The 16,065-nt window shown below is 32.9% G+C and overlaps 1 protein-coding gene across 1 annotated transcript in view; it reads left to right on the top strand.

Moving 5' to 3' along the window:
* LOC137655571 (protein pellino-like) overlaps positions 1-11,864 on the top strand; it is a 40,935-nt gene extending 29,071 nt beyond the window's left edge. Inside the window, exon 8 of the mRNA XM_068389472.1 lies at positions 295-11,864. Within this exon, the coding sequence (XP_068245573.1) occupies positions 295-421 (127 nt within the window). The 3' untranslated portion in view covers positions 422-11,864. The remainder of the gene's footprint in view (positions 1-294) is intronic.
* Positions 11,865-16,065: the final 4,201 nt, after the last annotated feature.

Below are 16,065 nucleotides of genomic sequence, written 5' to 3'. Positions count from 1 at the left end.
AATTAAATTTCCATATATACATGCCAGTAATAAAGAGGAAAAATAACGGAAATTACATACAGTACGACTTATTGGGATGAAGGTATTAGAAATCCCCAGATGTAGAATGTGTTATTGAATTCAAAGGGTTAACTGTACTCTGTTATAAATTTTTGTTTTTCTTATTGCTTACTGTATCTTTGTTCATTTTTATTCCAAAAATTACATTATAGTATGCCTTGTAATATTATTTTTATAAACCCTAGATGTTGGATTTTGTGCCATTTATATTTTAACTGAATCTTTGTGCTACAGGTACTGGGCTGCTGTGCCTATTCCCCATGGAACAAATGGGTTCCATGCAGCCTGTCCGTTCTGCGCCTCTCCGTTAGAGGGGGACCCAGGGTTTGTCCGACTTATATTTCAAGACAACTGCGATTAAATTCCCTCCCTTTATATATCGTAGCATTATGTGTGTGGGGCAGCCTCTGGAATCATATCACCAACCCACAGTTTTATTTGCACTCTACAGTTTAATGAAATATAGTATTTATTACAAATTGAAGTTACCAGTCGTACATCTACTGTATATTGTTTAACAGGTGTTTTATGCAACTAGATTATATTCAATGTTAAATTTTACTCTAGCAAGCTGATTGAAATTGCAAGTTTAAGCTCTTGAGCTTTGGTGGAATAAATTGAAAATACAGTAATTGTGTATTCGTTTGGTTGTTGAGTAATAATTAACAATGACTGAGGGATGCAGTAACGCAAAAAAGGAGTTGAATACGACGATCCTTTTGCCTTCTTTGACTCACCCCACACGCTGCTGCACTGCATGAATCTCGGATCTGTGTTCGGAGGAATGATTCAGAGTTTGTTACTGTCCCCCTCGCTGTTCATTGAAGTATCTCGTCTCAGGCAGCAAGTGATGTACTTTTTCCACGAAGAAAACAAATGTAAAACCAAGTGGTCATTATTAGTTTTGTTGGTAGTGTAGTGCATAACCACTATTAAAATTAAGGTGAACATTATTGATGACATTTCATATCATGCATCAGGCATAGATTGTAATTAACACATAAAAACCTCCTGGTGTTTACATTTTGTACAAAAGGAAGTTGAAAGAAAATGGAGTTTTCCTTATTGCATTTCTTTGTATGTCAATGAAAGTGTGTGAATAACATTTTGGAAAATAATTGAGGAACTTTGGCATACTTTAGTATTCATTCTAAATAGGATTGTGTATGATTGAAATAGTGGAAAATCTTCCGAGATCTTGTTCCTCCTTATATAATGACTTATCCTGTGTAAATCACCATTACCTATCCATGAATAAATTCACTACAACTGCCTCTGACTTTATAGTATTCTGATTTGTCTGCATACTTACTGGTAGAGTCTGTGCAGCAGAATTAGCCATTCACAGAGAAAAATAAGGCTCTACTGTTTGCATCTGCTAAATTTTCTTTGAATGATTATCATGCACTGCCTCGCAACTTTCATAAAGTGTGTATGTCGATATATGAACTGTTTGATATCCTGGCTTTCAAAACAAAGAATTAATCATATATATGCATCCTGTGCACCATAACAGTTTACTGTGTAAAGGTTTGCAGCCTAAATTCTAGGTTGGGTGTGTGGTTTGCCAAGCATTGTTTAGTATGATATGCACTAAAAATGGTTGCTTAATGTAAAGGGTTTGCTACTGGAAATAATTTGTGTGTGCCTAATATAGAGGACTGATGTTAAGCTTTAACCAGCTATATATAGTTAAAGGGAAAATATATCAACTATACTACTAGTATTTAGTGTTGATTTATAGTATGAAAGTCATGGGCAGTGAATTTTTCTTAGTAATATTTTTTTTTTAATTAAGCTCACCAAGCAGAAATGTTGTGTGTTTGTGAGTGTGCATTGCAAAAAAGCAGGTATATCTACAGAATATCAATGCATTCATACATCCCATGCACATGCACAAGGTATAGAGATCTCATAAGTGTGATAAAGGAAATGTGAAAGTTTTTTCAGTATTTATATTGAATTGATGAGCAATATCTTTTGGTAAAATGGTAGCAGATGTATCAAAGTATTTTAATACTTTCCGCTATAAGAGTTTCCAAGCTGTATACAAATGGTGAATTTTCATGATTATCAAGCGCAAAGTGCAGAGTAAGAGCTAGTGATATTGGGCAGTCTGAATACAGTATATGGGTAAATGGACAGTAAGACGTGTTCACATTCGTTTCAGCAGAGATTTGTATTCAAAACTGTTACTTCATGGCAGTTTAAATAACTTAACAGTTTTCATCTGAAAAAAAGGGAGAATTTCCAATGGAAGTGTCCTTGATGATAAGCAAGGTTAACCTTCAATGTGTAGTACGAAGAGTCTGCCAAAGATTCTGTTTGTTATTTCTGATTAGATATTTTTGGGGATGATAGGGGTCAGCAAGTCACAAAATAGTAAAGAAACATGAGGTTCAAGATATTATGATTAATATTATAAATAGTATTTGTGGGTATTTGTTGAAGTGACCAGTTAGGCTGTACATTTTAAAAGTGGTGTCCCTTTGTATCGATGAGCTATTTTTGTACTCAGATGTGGAACTTAGACGTAGTCACTGCTATGATATGTACTATATATGACTTACATGTTATCTCACCTGTACATCTTCATTATTCTAAGAGAGGGTCTGCAACTATGAATAGGTACAGTACGTGTTCTGGGGACTGAGTGTGTGTGTGTGTGTGTGCGTGTGTGCGCACAAGCTAGTACAGTAAAGGGTGCACCAGATTTGCATTAAAACGGTAAGATGAGATTGGTTGGTGGTTTCTTGAGAATCTTTTAAGATTGTCATGGAAGCAATGTGACAGTGCAGGCTGTAGGCTTAGTCTTATTCCTTGAAGGGGTACATTTTATCAGCTAGAGGAGATAGACACACATGGACAGGGGTTGCTAAAGTCACAAGTATGACATTTAGGCAATGCTTGTTGTTTTAAATTACTACTTTTGGAATGGTTCACATAGACAGCTAGTTCTAAGTTAGGCCTTATCTAACAACTTATTTTTTTTCTTTTGGATAGACGTACCTGATCCTTATAGAAGCATTCATGTTTGATGATTATAAGGTAGATAACTTTAATACTGTCGGCATATATATTCCCTTTGTAACGTAGCATGGAAGAATCATTTGTTATTGAATGGGGTTCACTTTTTTTTTTTTTACTCTTGTTTCAGTATCCTAAAGATGTTAAAAGTAGACTTTGGAAACATTGTTATGCTTTTTTCTTCACTTACATCAGAATGTCTTCACACACTATGTTGTACTTGTGGTTAATTACTATGCCATCTTACACTTCAACAGTTTCATTTACAGTTAAGAGGTAGGGAAAAATATACGTAATGGAGATATGAAAGGGAGTCAATGTTTGACAGCCAGTTTAAAGTTGTAACGCTTATAATGTGCCACATCTCATATTGTCATGCATGGTTTGCAATTTAAATTATAATTTTCAAAATTATCATTAATTTGGATAATTACCAAGTTTCTGATATGTTTTTAACAGTATAAGAACTGCAATGACTGCTGCATAAGAATGCTAATGATTTTAGCCTTATTTGAAAGTCATTAATTTTAGCCCCCTTGTAATAAACTTTTTATAAGAGCAGTGATCTATGTTTCTATCATATTATTGATGGCAGTGATCTACATTTTGGATCAAAACCTTTCAGAATCATTCTTGTAAATATAAAAAGTTATATATCTCAATGTACTATACTGTATCTGTAACTTTGTCTACTAATGAACACAGTAAGGGAATATTAATTAGATTTTTACCATATAATCAAAATATTATGGATTTATGTCTCCATTCAATCAAACCCTTGATTTCTTTTGGTTTTCCACAACATGCAAATTGGGATTTTTCTTTAACTATGAAATTGAGAATTTAAATTTTTTCTTTGATTGTATTTTACTGGATACATCAAAGATGTGATTGACATATTGCCTTGGATCTTGAAATGTTACCTCACAATACTGTTCTCTGTTTCGTATGCAGTAGAATCTTTTAAAGTGCTTCTTGTTTAAGTTGTACTGTAATTGCTTTGATAATTTTAAATGGTCATTTTAATAACTTTTCATGTTGAACTTGCATTTGAAAGGGTTGGAAGTTTCATACAATGTGGTAGATACAGTGTGCTGTAGTTTGTAATGTCACATCTACGCCCTAAAATTGATAAAATTATCTCAAAATTTTTTCACTTTTTTTCTGGTGTTATTGAGGTTGTATGTTGGTGTGTAGGACCCAGGTCAAGTGTGACTTGTTAAATATATTTATCTACGCATAAAGCCAAATTGGGAGAATGTGTCTTAGGACTGCAGTGCAGTATATGTGTAGAATTAACAGACCCTAGTGACCTCTCCTTAAAATAAGCTATTATGGCAATATCATAGAATCATTTTCAGATTGGATTGAAAAAATGAAGTCGACAATAGCTCTCTTCAGAGGCAGGAATATCCGAAAATTAACCATCCTTAAATCCAACCTGTCTTCATACCAGAAACTTCTTGGTACCTGAAATCCTTCACAAAGAAGACTATTATTGTAGGAGAGGTTAATTCTAAAAACCTTGCAACTTTATGCTTTTTCAATGGATAAACTTGTTTTATTTACTAATGGTTCCAAGGAAATTAGACAAGGTTTTGTTATTACCTCTGCCAACAAAGTTGGAAGGAGGTTATGTTTTACCTCCTGTTTGTGTGTGGGATTGTTAGTGAATATCTTCCTGACCACACTTTTAATTGTAGGTTAATGAGAATTGCAGGGATTAAAAATTATGTAAAAAGCTGGAAATAATTAAATTTCAGAAGCTAAAGGTCAAAGGGCTAGGTCATTGTTAAGCAAAATGTCCAATTCATATAATCAGCCATAAATTTGGACATTGTTGTGACAGAGTTCAAACTTGTTCATATTTGATTGTATGAAAATCCACGCCAAATATTACACATTAAGGTCAAAGGTCAAGGTTGAGTCCATGGATAAGGTCAAGCAAAAGGTGAAAGTCCAGTCATCAACCATACAGCTACAATTTTAATCATAAATTAATGAAACTTGCAGGGATTTTAAACTTGTGTAAAGAGCTTGAAATAAGTAAATTTTGGAAGGTCAAAGATCTAGGTCATGGATGAGAAAAAAGGTTCATATCACGTAATCATCCATAAGTTTGGACATCCTTGTCATAGAGACTTCAAACTTGGTTCATGTTTGATTGTATGAAAATCCACGCCAATTACTACATGTTAAGGCCAAAGGTCAAGGTCAAGCAAAAGGTGAAATACCGGTCATCAACTATACAGCTACAAATTTAATCGAAAAGTAATGAAACTTGCAGGGATTTTAAACTTACGTTAAGAGCTTAAAATGAGTAAATTTTGGAAGGTTAAAGGTCAACGTCATGGATGAGAAAAACTTTCATATCAACTAATCATCCATAAGTTTGGACATCCTTGTCACAGAGACTTCAAACTTGGTTCATATTTGAGTGTATGAAAATTCACGCCAATTAATACATGTTAAGGTCAAAGGTCAAGGTGGAGGTCTGTTTTTTACTCAGTGCTCCTTTAGTTTTAGTGTATTTGTAAAATTTCAAGTTTCCACTACAGTTAAAAATACTAGGATGTTAATAGTTTCCAGCCTTTAGTTCCAAAAGCTCAGTGTGTTGCATTTTTGGGGGGAATTAAACTATTAATCTGTACTGGATACCTTTTCTTAGGAATTCAGGGTTAAAAAACATCTAGATTACACATTTTAAGAAAATGGCAAGAGATGTTTTTGCCCCCTTCCTTGCCAATGATAAGAAATGTAAAGACAAAAAGTATTAGTCACTGCTCTGCAAGTTCCAGTAGAAACCAAGAAGTGGGAGCTACAACCCTAGTTGGAAAAGCAAGATGCTATAAGCCCAAGGGCTCCAACATGGAAAAATAGCCTAGTGAGGAAAGGTAATAAGAAAATAAGCAAACTATATGGAAAGTAATGAATAAGGAATAGACTGTAAAATATTTTAAAATCACTGATCATATTCTGATGCAATTCCTATGATTCAGCAACTGAAGGAAAATAAAATTTTTCCCTGGATGAACCGCTGCACTGAATAATTGCATAGGTTCCAGCACTTCCATATGCCTAAATTCTTGAATTGTGTCCAACTTTTATGATCTTGAAAATTTAAAGAATTTTGGAATATTTTCAATAGATGGTTTGAATATACTGGTGTAAGTTTTTGAAAATGACTATTAAATGTATGAATTTGTGTGAATGATATGCATATTTTTCTTGCATGACTATTTGCTTGTCTTTAATAATACTATTTGTTTTTAACATAAGCTTTCATTCACCACCTAACATGAGTGGTGGAAGTCCTCTCCAGCTCCAAATTCGTTACAATGATCTCTGCCGTTTTGACTTTTCATTCAGCAGATACACTGAGCTACCCTTACTAGAGTTTTAAAATTGTACTGTACTTTTTTTTCAGTACAGTACTTGTTTGCAATCTTAGTTTCCTGAAGTATAAAGTAGGAATTGTCATTATATCCTTCAGTAAGATTTGTTTTGATGCACTTTTGTACATATTGTGGAATACAGTACATTGATTTCAAAAAGCAAAATATTTTATCAACTTTATTTTTCTGTAGACTAAATTTTATTTGGCCTCTGCCAGACTTGTGAAATGTATTTACAGCTTAAAGTAATTTGTTGGATCTTATTTTTCAAGATTCTTTGTCTTGGAAGAACTGGTCTTAATTTTGAAAAAAAAAAATATATGTGTTTTAGAGATAGAATAGTATAAATGAAATATATGTAGACATGCTGCACTGAAGAATTAGGGAAAACTTTTGTTGCATGTTATGTTCTTATGAGGTTATATTTTATATTGTGGGCTAACATGAAAGATCCCAAGGTAAATACCATTAGTGCAAGTAAACAATGAAATAGCAGAATAAATGATTCCAAATTAATATTTTGAAAGATAGCAGGGGAAGGATTGTAGAACACAAATTTAAACAGGCTTTGGGTGTTTTTGGCATTCATTATTGTGGCAGTGTTAGGGTATCAAGATAGATTTTAAAATTGTCAAGGTCATTGAGATATAGCAAGTATAAGCCATCAAAATTGGTAAAAAAAAAATTCATTTTGATGTAACTTTGTAATAAGATAAAAGACCCTCTTTGTGTTGATGTATTTATATGAATTTCATAGGTATCATTACTGTCATTATTATTATTACTATTGCCATCTTTAATTTTTATTCTTATAATATGGGTAGCAATGTTACCCTGAGGTAGATGGCCTTGCCCTTCTAAAACCCTCCTCCGTTTACCCCTACCCTGAGCGAGTGTGGTTACGGTGGCTCGCGGTGCACCATTATCGATAGCAAAGGTTACTGCTGCTGCTGCTACTCTTGGGTCAAATCCACACATGTTGAAAACTGTAGGGAAAATCTAAACTATGTACCACCAGCATTGCAATCGTGTGTGGAGTGCGAACGAGTGGTCTAGTCAGTGTGTGGTCATTTTGCCCCCCTCACGCGCGAGCACCTCTGTACATAGTTTAAGCCCCTGAACAGACTGTGATTCTTTTTATAGGTCCAGAAGTAACCATTTGTCTTGGCCTGGGGTGCAGTACTGTAATTAATGCCGAATACTGTTGAAGGCTTGCATAACATCCCTATATTTTTTGCTCTTATTTTAATTGAGTTATGTTATTAGAACAGCTATGTTTATTGTTGCTTTTCATTTGCATGAATTTGCAGCAATTTGATTAGTTACAGGTTCCATTACAAATGACAACAACATATTTTGTGCAATTTATTTCTGCATAACTATGTTTAATTTTGTTTTAACTCATAACTTTTCAGATCCATTATATCTTTTATTAGTGTTTTCCTGATTTTTGGTTAGCAGTCTTCTATTTCTAGTGATGGTCATAATGACTTCTTTTTTGATGGTGAAAGAAACACAATCTTACCTATCAGTCTCGATCGTATATCTGGACGCAGTTTTTTTTTTCTACTTTTGTTTTGCCTTTTTTATAGTTGAGCAATCAAATGGAGTATTTTGTTTATTTATTTTGCAACGTAAGTTTCAATAAGCCTGTACACGGTCTCACCCCAGACCATATCCAGCCCACTTTAACCCCCCCGGGTATCTACAACTTCTACATGGGTTATGTTATTTAGTTTAAGTTGTTAAGCTTTGAGTGGTCAGTTTTTAACTACTGCATTACTTTTAAAAGCTAGGATATGATTCAAAATGCTTATGAAATTTGTTTTCATACATTTGATATAAATGCACACAAATAAACATACACAGTATAGCCAGCTATACTGTATTTGATCATGTATGATTGTATACAGACCAAATCACAGTTCATTTTATCTGTTTTGATAGGCCCAAGATTAGATTTTACATAGACCCAATTGGATGTGAAAACATAACCTTTACTTTACATTGGCATTGCTTTATCAGATGTTTTATCAAGATTAGAAGAGAAAGAAGTGTTAAACTTGACCTTCAGATCATGTAGAAAGTTCTCTAAAACTTGAGAGTATTCCCTTGGTCTATATGTCATCTGTTTGACTAAAAGGAAGACGTTTTGATGCATTTTGGTTTTCTGCCTAGGTTTCCATATCTAATATCTTAAATAATTTATTTTTGTCTTCTTCAAGTCCCAAGCATTACAAGCTCCACAAAAAAAGCCATAAAGATCAAGAACAAATCAAAGGTTATTCTGCTTTTAATTGATCTAACTTCTGTTATATTTGTTTTTTAATGTCCTGAATGGAGCACTGCTTATCATAAGGTGAAGATTCTTCACTTAATTCATTTGTGAAGCAGTAGTAGCTTCAATGCTTGTTTTGACAGTACCATGTATGTTAGTTTCATGTCTGATTACATAACTATATCTAAAGAACAAACAGCAGTCTGAGTAAAATGTGTACTGTAAACATTATTACCTGGAGAGCAAATGTATTCAAACCTTTGTTTATGAAGTTCATCTCTCATTTTACTTGTTTGAGCCCTTAGATTAAAGTAGGTACAGTAAAGCAAAGCTCATATAACTTGATGGTTATGTGATTCCTCTGTGGGTCAGCTGAAAATTTGACTGAATTTTCAGTATATGGCTGTTAGTCATTTTAGTATTTATCTACGTATACTACTATGAGTTTATATATGTGTGTTTTTGTAATTATATGTACAGATTCATATACTTAAGTTTTTCCAATATTTTACCTAAGAAGTATTTTACTGTAATGATTATTAATTTTTTTTTTTTTTTTTTTGTCCCAGATGGACAGTAGTAAATTATTATGCCATAAAAAGTTTTTTTGTGCACTGCAAGGATGTGATGAGGCTTTCCCCTAGTATGATAGGTACCAAGCAAACCAAATAATTTTTGAGTCATGCTGTCTTTGCCTTGTCACTGTTGTTTGTTTTTTAAATAATTTTTACCAGCCCCATTAAGATTAATTTGAAGCTTTATTGATTATTGAAAAAATCATGGAGCAGTGTCCTGTAACTGGTTTGTACAAAATTTTAGAGCATAGGAATATTGCTGCTCAGACAAAATCTCAGAATATTGTTTTAAGTGCTGTTTTTTTCTTTTATCTGAGATCTTAATGATATTAAATTATTGCTACTGCAACCGTAGTTGAATAGTGGAATGCCATAAGTCCAGGGAGCCAAGAGAGAAAGTAGACCAGTATGGAAATAAGTTATATTAGATAGAATAAAAAAATGAAGAGGACATTTGTTTTAAAGGGATAAGTAGTAGATACCTTGAAAATGAGACTTGTCAACCTGGTCAACAAACAAGAAGCAGTTATACCAAATTTTAACTTGTTAATTTCAGCAATTTCACTACTTATTTGACTAGGAAAGTGATACCACAACTTGGTCACTGCCAGGGTGAAGCTTCACAGTACAGTAATATTGTTGAGCCTTGTATTGTTGGAATTCATATCATAATGTAAAGGACAGTCTACATAATGAAAAAATTTTACTGTATATCCTGTCTTACGAGCTAATCAAGTTGAATAACTGTTAACAGAGTGAGGAATTTATTGGACTGTAAGTTTTTGTTTAACATTATAGGCAGACCTGCAGAAATTTTTAAAAGTCTTCATCAATATACCAGTGTTTATGAAATGGAAGAAGAGACAGACTGGATATGGCACTTAAATGTTTTATTTTTTAATCAATAATCCCTCAAAACTTGAAATGAGCTCCATTTAGATAAAAGGAATATTGCTAATGAACATTATCCCCACATAATTGTTCACCATTAACTAATTTTAGTGTGATATTCATTGAGATTCATCAAGCTCAAGTCTACGTTCAGGCGATGTATTGATGCAAATGAGTATCAGCTGCATAAGCAACAAGCCATAGATTATGTATCATTAGTTACTAGGATTGCCATCAAAAACTTTTTCAATGTACGATTTGAAAAATCGATAATACTGTAATTAGAAGTTATCCATTGACTCCCATTTGTTTATGTTTGAAAACAACAGTCTCATGCTGAACAGTCAAAAGTTGCACTAAAGTCAAGACCAGGCATCCAAACTTTATTAAAAAAAAATAGATATTTTTGTGCATCAGAAATTGTAAGAATGGAATCACAAGCTCCAGGGCTCTTACAAAAGCTAAACTGCAAACGAGAACAAGGGATTATTTTTAGTTGTAATTGGCTGGATTAGAGTTACACAATCATATTCAGCCAATAGAGTAACATTACCAATTTTCCAACAATGCTAAAAGAATCTCTTACTAACTTGGGGAACTTAACCGTCAACTTAGGAGCAGAAATATAGAAATTTTGTCTCTATAAAAAATAGAAAGGAAAACTACCTCTCATCTCTATAATGAAAATAAAGAAAAGCTATCATTAGGCTCGGCTCCTCTACAAGCCTCAAGATCAATAAAAGGTTTCTAGACCAAAAACTAAAGTATTAAGTTTCCTTGATTCGTGAAAAGGAATGAGACAGATTTGAGTTTTGCCTTCATTTGTTAAGGAATTGGAAAGTATTCGAAATCCTAGGACTTTTTAGTAGACTTGTAACCTACTATACTAGTCAATGTAATTTCAAAGACTATGAAAGTGATGCACAATTCACTTGTATATAAAATTTGAATCAAAACTTTTTTTTATGATGATTAAAGATCACTTGAAGACTGAAATAATTTGGCAAAGTTCAAAATACGATGGAAATATAGAAAAAATAGAACCGTTATTAAACAAGGTCGTCCTCTTATTATTTTGATTTCATCATATTTTGAGCTCGATAATTCACTATTATTCGTCGGGTTCATTTTTTTCTAAGCAAGTGACAAGGCAAAGTTTAAAGGTGGTACTATAGTATCTATGCATAAAGTTTGTTGAAGAAATGTCTTAATTGTGCCTGCTAAACAGATTGTTTTTAATTCTATTGTTCTCAAAACCATGATTTCCCTCAAGACTCCCTTTATCCAATATGCTCAAATTGAGCTTGCCTTCTGTTTTGCAAAGTTTTATTTATTTGATTATACTGTATATGGAGACTGCATGCTTATTGATAAGTTGACATTTTCTATCAATGTTTTCATTTGTGGAAAATAGATTGTAAATAGCCTGCCTTGTTTTTTTTAAAATGGAAATTATATATAGTGGCATTATTTATGTATTGACACATTTTACAATTTTTACCATTTAATAATCTTTCTTCAAATGTGACTGAGGAAGTACAAATAATTTAATTTTTTTTGCTTGGCAACAAAAGAAATATGCAGGGGAAACATATTTTATAAAGCTTGTGACATTTGAATTGAATGTACTTCCTCAACTAGTGCTTGTGTGCATATTGTGTAAACTGTATCAATTTAATTTTTTAATTCATTATGTCAATTGTCTTTGAAAGCTTTATATCATTATCGTTAGTGGAATTATGTACTGTATTATATCCGAGAGTACATCCTCAAAAAGGCATTGAAAAATGTGGTGCCGAGGTACTATACAGACTGGTCTGGAGAATTTGATTAAGGTTTAAAATTGGGCATTAGCAGTGTTTTTTCTCTGTTACATTTTATGTAGACTTATTTTGTGTTGGTATTTACTTTCTTGAACTGTTTCCACCCATACAAATTGATGGGGTTAATATGTTTATTAGCATATTGGCATGATTGCCTTACATAACGAGTGTCGAGGGTACCCGGGGGGGCTGGCTGGCCAGTCAAGCTAGTAGCTGTAAATAATCTGTAATAAATAAAGGTTTCAGTAATTGCCTGTCTTTTCACTTTTCTCCTTTAACTAGTTTTTAGAAGTGTTAGAAAACTAAATTGGTGTCAAAAGAATTTTTGGTTTTCAGGAAAGTGAGGGCTATAAGGAAGAGATTGTTACCCACTGATTCTTTATACAGGGAAAAAGATGCTGTGTATAATGTGCAAAGCATGTTGTATTTAAGAAGTAATGATTTGAATATCACATACTGATTTAGTCCCGGAGATAAAAATTTCAAGGTAACTAAATACTACTGTAATGTTTCAAATCTTATAAATTCCTCCCAAAAAGTTCTTGAATGTGCTTTTTCATTTAATGTATATTATCCAAGTAATGCCACTTTGTTGGCACAGTAAAATGATTATAACATAGATTAATATAAAACAATGTTGTTAAGTATAATGATGAAAGTCTATAAAACTATAATGTTTATTAAACCAATTTATATCTACATCAACGCAAAGAAAGCAAGTTTGTTTCTTCACCAACAAATCTAATACTATTTATTAGGTATTATCCTTTTGGTAAAGCTGAAACAACCCATAAGACTTTTAAGCGAGGTGGAACTATCCTTCCGCTAAATAGCGGTAGGAAGGGTAACCAGGATAACCGGCCACCCCTCTTTCACGCACACGTGTATTCTGATCACTTTTCTTTTGGCTGTTTTTACTGGCCTGTGACTTCTTTTGTTTTTTTTTCCATGTGTTTTTATATATATATACATATATTTAAACATATTTGTAATGTTTTTATATACTGTATACTGGTAGGGAAGTTTTCGTAGATTTATGCCGCGTCATGATTCGGCAATCATCCAAGTCCTATTTTATCAATATTTTCCTACTGCATATCATTATTTCATTTTATTGTTTCATAAGATATCATATGATCTATTGAAGCATTTTGTAATATACATTTCTATTTCGGAAGCATTTTCAATTTCGGAATCATTTTAACTTTTTTGTTTACCTTTGGTTGAGATCAGCTGATCTGAAGATTCCGCTACTGTATCATAGTTTTCATACAGTTTGTTAATAGCCATTATTATTAGTTAGCATACGAATACGTTCTTTCTCTTTTTCTGTGCCTGTTTGCATACTGTTAGTTTATTTTTAAAGCTTTCTTACAGAAATTAAATTTGGATCATTGTTAAGCTTTCATATTTCATTAGACATTATTGTTTTTAATTGAGTTTTATCAAAGCATGTTTGTATTCTATATTCAAATTTTGGAAGCATTTCAATAATCAATGATTACTTCTGTTTTACTTTCAGTAGGCATCTGCTGATCTCAAGGTTCCGCTAATTTATTACGATTATGTTGCTTATATAATCCAACCACCATAGTCGGTTTTATTTTAATTTGATTTTAGTCGTTTGATTATCATCCATTCCCTAACACTGGCAAGAATTTGGTTTAGTGTGTCAGTAGTGTTTATATCACGGAGAAGTAAAATTTTGTATCATCTGCAAATAGTTCAAACTTCACTCCATGCCTTTGTAGTATTTTTGACAGACCAATATTATATACAGAATAAGATTGGGCCCAGTACACTCCCTTGAGCGGTAACCCTCTCTCTGAGTTCCAATTTGTATACAGTAATTTTTGCCAATCAAGTAATCTTTCAGGTATTAAAAAGCTTGATCTTCAATGCTGATGGACCGTAGATAATTTAGTAACAGTTATTGCTCAACTGCATCGAAAGTAGCACTAAGCTCAAGTAATATTGATATACCACATTTATTTTCATCCATCGTTTCCAGTATATCATTTACAACCGAACAGAAACCTGTCTCCGTAGAGTATAATTTTTGGTAAGCAGGCTGACTGTCTGGCAAAGCTTCTATTCCTTCTAAGTGACTAATTATTTGTTCAATAATTACATATTCTAGAACTTTTGAAATAAAGGATAGATTCGAAATAGGTTTATAATAGCTTAATTCCTGATAATCTGGAGCACTTTTTAGAACTGATGTAACTATAGCCATTTTCTCAGATTTAGGAAACTTACACTTATAGATGTTTGTATATGCTATTCTCGTAATCATATCAGCTATATAGAATAATTTTTTTCTCCAGTTCAAATATTGGCGTCAGATCAATCGTACAGATTGTTTTCTTTGCTCTTGACAATGCTGGTGACATCGTGTTGTTTTATTATCAAAGGTCGTTAATTTTATCTGTGTATCTGGTGTAGCACTAATTTGAGGTTAAATAATTGTAAATGACCTAACTATATTTTCTACTTTGATTTTAAAGAATACTAGAAAATTATTTGCTTATTCCTGGTCACTACCCCTCTGGTAGCCTTTTATTTTCATTTACATTTCCAATTATACCATTTTAGGAGACAGTATAACTTATTTATGTCTGTTGCTGCTTCGCGGGTCTTTCTCTTATAGCCTTCACTTTTTTCTTTCTTAGTAGGTAATAATATAGGTGCATTGCAGTTTTGTATTCTTCCCATGTACTCTGCTTTTAATCGATTCCACTTTCTTCACGTTTTTCACTTTTCTCTAATGTCTCTCCATCAAATCAAGGAGATCAGTCTTTAACAATGATAGTCTTTTCCATCAGTGGACACATTGTATATTCACTTGCACTCTATTGTATATGGTCATAAGGCAGTCATATATTTCGGAAAGCTCGTTGCTTGCATAGTGCAACAAAACTGCTTTTTTTGCATTTTTTTGCCTTGATATTAGTGCAACAAACAAATTTTCCATTTTTGAAACATACTTTTTCCAACAAAAAATGGTGTTAATGATGCCATGATTTCACTATTGAAAATAAATCATATTTTTTTTTCAATCACTTTGAAATCCTTGTCGACAAAATGTAATAGTCTTGACCCATTGAAGGATGGTTTAGATAGACCCAAGAGGGATTAGTTTTATACTTTTATTCTCTAAGACAATTAACTTACAACTGGCTTTCACAATTCAAATTGCAAACAGTACACCAGAGAGTGCATGTACAGGGAACTGGATTCTCATTGGCTAAGCCTTCTAGGGGCAGGGATTATCAAGCAGTGCCGACCAATACAGAATTTTTCTATCTTTCCCATGACCTCACATAGTCAACGATGAAAAAGGTTAACTTGGAACAGTGACTGGACATTTTGTCTAATATTTCTGGCTATCAAAGAATTTAATAGTAAGCTCCCTTGGCTAATTATACCCAGCTGTGCATTGCTCTTGGTGTATATAGTTGACTGAGACATAAAACTTCCTTAATACTTGTTCAATCGATTTTCTCCTTGGAGGAAATGTTTATCCTGGTCGAAAGTATATGAAGCTATTTTAATGATTTGCAAAATACTTTTTGTTATATTGTCAATATTTTATAAGTTCTGCCTGGTTACAGGGAGGTCCTGAATGGTTTACACATTTCCTGATAGTTGAAGCTTTAGTCGTCTTGCATTAAGACATGCTTGGACCTAAGTTACACAGTATACAGTCCCAGGTATTGTATATACATTCTTATCATGATTAACTTTGTAGATGGTTGGAGATCATCCCCTAAATGTGCAATTATTACTCATTTTATATTTATAAGTAAAGGTTATGTAGGGAGCCTATCATTATAATGATCAGCTTGATAAAGTTGTGGCCAGCTTACATGTTTGAAGAATTGCCCCCAAGCACAGCTTGCCGCTTTATTTAAAAGAAAATATATAGGGTTTTAAATACAACTACATATGGAATGTGTTTATATACATTTATACATATATGTAAATGTATATATGTATATGTACACACAGGGACA

The sequence above is a fragment of the Palaemon carinicauda genome, chromosome 16 (genome assembly GCF_036898095.1).
Source record: "Palaemon carinicauda isolate YSFRI2023 chromosome 16, ASM3689809v2, whole genome shotgun sequence".
NCBI lineage: Eukaryota > Metazoa > Arthropoda > Malacostraca > Decapoda > Palaemonidae > Palaemon > Palaemon carinicauda.
Note: the sequence above shows the minus strand (reverse complement) of the source record. Positions and strands in the feature narration are given on the sequence as shown.